Here is an 8406-nt window from a genome sequence, read left to right on the forward strand (position 1 = left end):
AGCTGCGCCAGACTTCTGAGTAAATTAAGGATAACTAATTCAAATAATCTGTGTCGGTTGCATCAATTCAAACGAGCAAACACGGTCCATGTCTTAGCAACTGATTCACACACCAGCACCAACAATCACAATCCATTCTTCATGAACTCTCTCCTCTGTGTTCACATTAAATCTGATAAATGTGCATGTCAATAAATAATCAATCAGCTGTGTGCTCCGGATCAGACCGGAGACGTTACACCTGCAGGGAAAGGTCGCTGAGTTTGGTTGTATTTTCTTGAACAGATCCAGAACAGCAGCATGAATGAAGTGAGTACAACTTTTATTTTGAAATATCCTGACGTTCACCTCGCTTCCTGTTTGATGATGGGTCATGTTCAGCAGTCTGCAGAGGAGGAGGCTCCTGTGTGTGGACACTCAGGGTCTGTGGACACACTCTGTGAACACAGAAACACTTTCAGCAGTTGCACCTCATTAAATCAATTCACCTGTAACATGACACCGGCTCAGATCCTCTCTAAACTCCGCCTCTTTGTTTGCCTTCATTGCACCCTAAATATCTGAAGATGCTTTTCTATCATATCATGACATCATTGGAAGTGTGAGGTCCCTCCGGCTTCTAACACTTGAGACTATAAACACTGATCTGACTCAGTGCTGCCCCCTGCAGACAGATCACTCCTCTGAGCAGCCGTAGACGTGCCCCTGCACTGGATCTGGACTCCAGCGGCAACAGCTTCTACTACTCGTCTCATCACTATCACCTCTCTCTCTTACTCCCCTCTATCTGTCTTTCCAGACCCAACTCAGTCGAGGCATGATGGCTGTCTAACATGAGTCTGGTCCTGCTGGAGGTTTCTGCCTGTTAAAGGAAGTTTGTCCTCTCCACTGTAACTAGCTAAATACTGTGAGGTGTAATGCTCATGGTGGATTAAGGTGGGGTCACACTGAGTCTTACCCTGTCTTGAAGTTGGGTCTCTGTTCATAATTTGACATAGAGTGGTCTAGACCTGCTCTGTTTGTAAAAGGGTCTTGAGATAACGTTTGTTGTGATTTGGTGTATACAAATAAAGATTGATTGATTGATTGATTGATTGATTGATTGATCACTGGGGGTCCACAGAGAAACCCCACCTGCTGAGAGGCAGCTGGGTGCAGGTTCACCGAGCACCTGCTGCTGAGGTTCCACCTGGGTCGAGGTATGACGCCAAGGTCTCCGGGCTGGAAGCGGGCCAACAGGAACAGAGGATCTGAGGCGAGGTTCAGGGTCTCCGCTCTGTGGAGTCAGAAGAGGAGGCTCTTACTTACTCCAGCTCCAGTTTTTAACAAAGTCAAATCTCTTTGATAAGCTTGTGAAAGCTTTCAGTTTTACTTCCTTCATTCTTAAATGATTAACGTCCTGAATTACTGCAGCTGATCCTGCACAAGCAACAGGTTCAGAGACAGGATCCAGTGGAAAATGATGAGGTACCTGTCTGATTCAGGGTCCGAGGTCTTCGTCGTCAGTCCCCCACTTCTTGTTTCAATGGAGTCCCTGAGGGCGGAGTCTGCTCCCTGAGGGGCGTTCTTCTTCAGGACCTTCAGCAGCTCCTGATTCAGCAGAGTCTCTGAGGCCTCGTCTGAGTCCTGCAGAGAAAATTATTTGAACTGTCGCATTGACTCTACGTTACCGCTTTTCAACCGAGGCAGTCTCAGGGCAACAAAGAGGTAACTGTGACCCTTCATTCTTTGAGGTCAGGTCGCCCCCTGCTGGACACTAACCAAACACAGGTTTCAGGTTCTCTCTGTTACCAGAGTCTGTATCCACTTCTTACACACAGTCCACGGTCTGAGCCGTGTTTGTACCTCCAGGATGTGTCTGAGGAGGAAGACTGCTTTCTTCATGTCACCCTCCAGCCGAGCCTCTATGATCCTCGCTTCATTTAGCTCCGCCTCCAGCTGACTGGCCATGGCTGTTTTATGAGAGTGCTCCTCCTCTGCTGAGTCCAGCTGTTGACTGAAAACACGAGATACAGTGGGGGGTGAAACTCAGAGGCAGATTAGTAGTGTTGTGGTCATATCCCTGACGCCCTGTAATCTGGATTATATTGTTCATTTATTCTGTATTAAAGGAGGTGGTGGAGATTTTGGCACCTCAAATGACTCAACATGTAAGTCTGAGCCTCTGGATTCATTCTGAATGGATATTTCTGACAACAGAAAGTCCTAAAACTCAACTTGAGACGTTGACTGCTGCTGATTTATGACCAAAGGCAAGCCAACCGTTACAACAGCCAATCAGCTCACAGAGAAGTCAGCTGATACAAACTGTCAGAGTTTCAGCTCATGGAAACAAAGAGAATCCACTTTAATGTAACTTTTACAGCTTAATCTATTAACCCCTGTTCAATAGGGCTTATTATACAGCTGTGTTGAATACTCAAATCTGATTGGTCTATTACAACAATCTGGGGTCTGTTATTTCTTGATAGCAGACTGTTGCTGTGAAAAACAGACTCTAAAAGACAAACTGTAATCATTTATCAATCCACAGGAAAGACAGATGCCCTGGACGAAGCCAAAACATCTAGAGCTCCCCCTGGTGGCTGGCTGCAGTACATGCCATAAAGCCTGCCTCCTCCATGCAAACAGATGGAACATGGGTCAAACTATAAAGTTAAAATAAAAGTCAAAAACATGCTTTCTAGCTGAAGTGTTGGATTAGTCGTTTGATGCTAAATAAAGATGCTGTGATGTAATGATTGACGGCTCTGTTGACCAATGAGGCTCCTGCAGCAGTCTGCACTGTGTTATCAGAGAAAGTAACAAACACTAAAACAGGAGTCATTGGATTTCTCTCCAGGTGTGGTCGGCAGAGTCACATCTTTACCTGAGGTCGCTCATCAGGCTCAAAGTAGACTCTCTGACTCTGACACAGCGCTCCTTTGTCCTCTTCATCTCCTCGCTCAGCCCTGCCAGATGCTCGCCTTTCTGAAAAACAGAAGAGGCTGGGTCAATTTGTGAATTATTTGACCTTGAAAAACGAAGGCTTATCATAATATTATGATGCTGATGGCGAGTGTAAGCTGCTCCTCTCTCTAGAGTGAGGTCTATCAGAGTTTTTGCAGCCCGGGCACCAAACACCTGGAATGACCTTCTTGCTTAGAATCAATTTGCTAAATCTGTCTCTGATTTTAAATCTCTTCACGAGACGTTCTTTAAAATAAGAATTCACGTATTCTGTGTTCTTCTGCTCATTAGATTGTAGTCCTGCATTACAACACATCTTTGATGTTTCTTGGATGTGGTTTTTGATGCACTTTGTGACTCAGAGAAGGCGTTTTGTTTAGGGATGTAAATTTCAACTATTTTCCTTGATCGATCTTTGGAAATGTTAAAGGCCCTGTGATGAGTTTTGAACTGGCTGAGAAACAGACTGAAAATGATACCGATGCCTCTTTATGACCTTCAATAGCAAACAAGACCATTTGCAACAACACTGACACCTTCTCTGTTATCATTTTTAATGCCTGAAACCGCCCTGAGGGGGTCGGTGTCAGACCAGATGATGGACATCTCACTTCAGAAAAAGCCTTTATTTGACTGTTTTTTTTTTCTTTTCTTTTTTTTTTTTTTCTTCTCTTGTCTGCATATATATTTCTGGTTTGTGTCATGTTTGTCACAAACTGTCAAATATTAATGCAATTTATTCTTGCAGCAAAAGAAAAGAAAGAAAACCTTTTTCTTCTGTGCTTGTGACTGTGTGCATGCGACCATCACCATCCCTCTTAGAACTCTGGCCTCTCTTTTATTGACAGCTAATATCATGTTCTGTAAAAGAGGGCGTGCACACCTAGGTGGACTAAAAATATATATATAAGAGAAAGTAAAAGAAAGATTACATAAGGATATACAAAGGGACAGGGAGAGAGAAGGAGAGAGAGACCTAACACACTTAGATGGAGAGGGACCATCTCACCATGATGCCAAAAAGAATCCGTGTGGTGATACTAATGATTAAGCAACCCTTAGTGTCCACAATCATTACTGAAGCTTGGGTCGCAGAGGGTTGCCGCCGTGCTGTGTTCTATTTGTGTAACAAGACCACCACTGGTGCAGATGAAACCACTTGGGTCAGATCAGCCGAGCGGTACGGCTCGGCACCCGGGCCGCGAGAGCAGTCAGACCGAAGGACCCAACCCGCCGCGGGAGACCCAGGCCAGGGGACGAGCCAAGGACCCAGACCGGAAGCAAGCAGGTACCGCCGGAGCACCCAGGGCGACCCCCAGGTCACCCAGTAGGAGGAAAGGGGGGCGAGGGGGGAGAGATCCCGCAGCCCCCCCAAGAGACCCCCCACAACACCGCCCCCACAGCCCCCCAAGACGGAGCCAAAGGAGCCACCAGGGCCGAGGGGGCCCGGCACCAGGAGCAGACAGCCAGGCAGACGGGCAGGACCAGGACCAGAGCCCACCAACCGGCGCGCCGGAGCGGGGGAAGGGCGGAGGCGGCAGGGCCAATCCCCCCTGCCCCCCCAGACGGCCCGACCACTCCCCCCAGCCACGCCCCCCACCCACGCCCTGCGACGGATGGACCAGGCCGCGGGGGCATGGAGGGACACCCCAATGGCTGCCGTAGTAACACCCCCCCAGCCGCGCACCCCCCCACCCCCCCAAGAGGACCGCGAGGGAACCCCGGGAAACCCGGCTGTTTTCATGAAAAAGAATCACATTCCCCTGATAAAGTTGACTGTTAAAAGACAACAGGATGAAGTTTTTGTTGAAAACACTACTTTTGCATGTTTAGGACAAGAGATAAGAGGTATCACTTTGTCCACAAGGGGGCGCCAGAATCGATACAAAACAAAAGTTCCTCACAGCAGCTTTAACGATCAATTACTGATTAATCATTAAAAAAAAGTAAACTGCGTTTTTTCCCTAAATCAAATTTCCCTTCACAACACACTTTATTTAACTGACAGTATTGAATAGCTCCAGATCGTATTGAGGAGTTCAAAATGTTAAACACTCTGATATCAACATGTGGAGCAGGCTCATAATCTCTGCAGACACACAGTCATAAAAGTGAAGGCTCAGACTTCAACAAGGGAGCTGAGCAGAAACATGTTTCAGACTCAGAGAGTCCAGTTTTCTGTCTACTCCTTCTTATTGAGATAAATAAGCAGGTGAATGCGGTCAGGTGTCAGCAGGGAGCGCAACCGGGTCAGAATCAGTCCAGCTGCAGAGAAAGAAAGCTCTCGTGGAGACCTGTCACTCAGCTGCAGTCTCCACTGTGAGCAACACCTTCAGTCAGCTGATTCACACCCAAACATGCTTTAAACTTCAAACAGCTCCCTGATAGCTGAACCAGATATGAGACCACATGATGTTTGATCCACGGGAGAGAAAATCAAAACAAAAAAATGTGTTCTAATAAGTTCTTAACAATCAATTAATCCACACTCCATTCATTGTTGACATCCCTAGTTTTGTTATCATCATTATTACATCAAAATCCCCAAAATACCTTTTAGTTATATCAATGTTTTAGAATGATGTTGCAACAGGAGTGTGATTAAAATGTCTCTCTCTGACGTCTGCTGAAAATAAGTTTAAAGAAGCAGAAATGTAGAAGAAGACTGAGCGCTCAACATTAGCAAACGTTGCTGCAGAGTTTTACTGACATCTGCTGGAGATAAGGAAGAATGCATGTGAAACTTTTACTGCAAGAGGTTAGAGGAAATGTTTACAATCCACCAGATCCGTGTCCGGTCTGTCTCCGATCCGCCACAGCTCCAGATCTGATAGGTTTCTATTCTAGTCAATGTGTTAACTTCCACTGGATCCGCTCTGTTGCGTTCTGGCTGCGTCTCTGATCCGGCAGGTCGGAGTCCTCCGGATCAGATACACAAGACTTCTATTTGTTCCCGGATGCGGGAGCACGACGCATCAATCTCAACAGAGCAGATGGAGCGGGACAGGAAGTCAGGTTTCACCAAAACAAAATGAAAACATCCGGTTAATTTTCAGAATAAAACACTCTGTGTTATCACCAGATCGTATTTCACTTAACTACAACAACAAACCAAAGTCATGATGAGCGGAGCCAGGCCTGGAGTCAACAGGTCAGAGGTTTTCAGAGGACCAGAAAGACAACATGGATGAGGAGAGGAGGAGGAAGGAAAACCTCGGTCACATGAATCCAGCTGTCAGGAGGTCCTGCTCTGTGCTGCGTTCTGAAAACACAACCGGTGGGTGCGAACCGGACCCGGATCTGGTCTAAGTCAGTGTCGTGCTGCTGTTTGAAAGCTGTTCTTACCGTCTTACTGGTGAGAATCTCCTGCTCCATCTTCGCGGACTGTTCCTTCAGATCTTCTATCACACAGCTGAGCACTATTTTATTTCTCTGCGCTGTGAGTCTCTCTTCCTCCAGACCCTTGATGTTCTCCAACATCAGTTTCAGCTGCTGCTTCAGCCTTCTGTGCTGCACCTTCTCCTCCTGGACGACCTCTAAGATCCTCGTCTTAGACCAATCATCCGCTGACTTCTCCTTCTCAGCAGTCATGCTGTGTTCAGGAGAGAGATGTGATAAGAGGAAACTTTAGGACTCTTTTTCCTTCAGGTATAAAGCTGACAGACCTCACCTGGATATCTCAGACTCTATTTCCTCTTTCAGATTCTTGATGACAGCTTGATGCTCCGTTTTCTGACAGAGCAGCTCCTCCTCCAGAGACCCTTCGTCACACAGCTGCTGCTTCAGCTGCTGCTTCAGCTGCTCCTTCTGCTGCCGCTGCTCCTCAGACCGTGCAGCTGGTGAGGGAAGAGGAGAGGATGCTGAACACAAGATTTATTAGAAATGTTTGAAACGCTTCCAGGTCAAAGCCCGGCGTGCAAACTGTGGAGGATGAACACAACGCCTGGGCTGGTCTGAAGTGTATACTCTTACTTTAACTCTTCCTGTCCCATTAAAGTTACTAACCATAGACCTTTCTGGAGCCCCTGAGCTCCCTTATAGCAAACCGTATCTCTCCCCTGCTTAATGTTTGAAAAGGTTCATGTTCCAGTGACCTCCAAAGACACGTTGTCTCACCGTGAGTCTTAATCTGTGACTTCAGTTTGTCGACCTGCTCCTGTAGCTCCTCCGTCTCCAGGCTCTGCTGCAGCTTCAGCTCCTTCAGGTCCTGTTCTTCAGCCTGCCGCTGAGTCTCCAGCTTCTCAGCCAGCTTCTCTGCCAGCTCATCGGCCATCTTCTTTTTCTCAGTCGCAGAGAGTTTCAGGTACTCACAGATATCTGTCTTGTCTTCCTCCAGCAGCCTGCAATGGTGGACCAGGTACTTGTTCTGCATCTCCAGCTCGTCACATTTCAGCTGACACCTGACAGAGAGAGAGGCACAGTACAGAGAGTTCTTAATGCAGTGACTTCCACTACAGAGTCATGTCTGTTTTTAATGCAGTGACTTCCACTACAGAGTCATGTCTGTGTTTAATGCAGTGACTTCCACTACAGAGTCATGTCTGTTTTAATGCAGTGACTTCCACTACAGAGTCATGTCTGTTTTAATGCAGTGACTTCCACTAGAGAGTCATGTCTGTTTTAATGCAGTGACTTCCACTACAGAGTCATGAGTGTTTTAATGCAGTGACTTCCACTACAGAGTCATGTCTATTTTAATGCAGTGACTTCCACTACAGAGTCATGTCTATTTTAATGCAGTGACTTCCACTACAGAGTCATGTCTGTTTATAATGCAGTGACTTCCACTACAGAGTCATGTCTGTTCTTAATGCAGTGACTTCCACTACAGAGTCATGTCTGTGTTTAATGCAGTGACTTCCACTACAGAGTCATGTCTGTGTTTAATGCAGTGACTTCCACTACAGAGTCATGTCTGTTTATAATGCAGTGACTTCCACTACAGAGACAAAACGGCTGCAGTGTAACGTTAGCATAATATTAGCATACTTACCTCTCCAGCTTCTTATCCAGGTGTTGAATTTGAGTCAGATATAAAGACTTCTCTCTGTCGTCTGAGGTTTTATTATCCTCCATACTGCTGTGTGAAGCTTCCTCTTGAATATTCTAACCCTTATTGTTTGTATTGTGTTGTTTTTCTGCCTTTAATCCCTTTAAAGGATGTTTTTCTGTATTAAATCAACGGAAATGTTTACTTTGAGAAACAGCCGTTGCTTGGGAATGCTGCGTTCAGGGACTGCTCGGAAATTCCACACTTTCTCGTTAAGTACATTAACGTTCTGTTTTTAATCTCTTTTTAGTTATAAAAACACCTGACCTGACTCCTGCAGGATGCTGTGTCTGTGAGAAGGTTATGTGAAGACTAAATATGTCTTAATCTGAATCAGTCTGCTCATTCATGTCTTGCCTGAGGATTACTTAGTCACATAACCAACAAAACATATCACCCAACTCACG

At 46.1% G+C, this 8406-nt stretch overlaps 1 protein-coding gene across 1 annotated transcript; it reads right to left on the reverse strand.

Moving 5' to 3' along the window:
- Positions 1-305: 305 nt before the first annotated feature.
- Positions 306-8169, reverse strand: LOC117818358 (cilia- and flagella-associated protein 157-like). Its single transcript, XM_034691201.1, has 9 exons — positions 7943-8169; positions 7066-7349; positions 6620-6785; positions 6295-6541; positions 2870-2970; positions 1846-1996; positions 1472-1626; positions 1135-1276; positions 306-437 (listed from the first exon to the last, which is right to left on the reverse strand). The coding sequence occupies exons 1-9, from the start codon at positions 8023-8025 to the stop codon at positions 378-380; spliced, it is 1389 nt and encodes a 462-aa protein (XP_034547092.1). The 5' UTR covers positions 8026-8169; the 3' UTR covers positions 306-377.
- Between the last annotated feature and the right edge of the window lie 237 nt (positions 8170-8406).

Source organism: Notolabrus celidotus, chromosome 9, assembly GCF_009762535.1.
Source record: "Notolabrus celidotus isolate fNotCel1 chromosome 9, fNotCel1.pri, whole genome shotgun sequence".
NCBI classification, from domain to species: Eukaryota; Metazoa; Chordata; class Actinopteri; order Labriformes; family Labridae; genus Notolabrus; species Notolabrus celidotus.

What these genes read in the sequence shown, in the direction of transcription:
- LOC117818358 (XM_034691201.1), bottom strand. Translation starts at nt 8,025, where the DNA reads ATGGAGGATAATAAAACCTCAGACGACAGAGAGAAGTCTTTATATCTG. An exon ending in CTGGATAAGAAGCTGGAGAG is followed by an intron (nt 7,350 to 7,942) that starts GTAAGTATGCTA and finishes TCTCTCTGTCAG; the next exon opens with GTGTCAGCTGAAATGTGACG. An exon ending in ACCCAGCTGCCTCTCAGCAG is followed by an intron (nt 438 to 1,134) that starts GTGGGGTTTCTC and finishes CTGTGTTCACAG; the next exon opens with AGTGTGTCCACAGACCCTGA.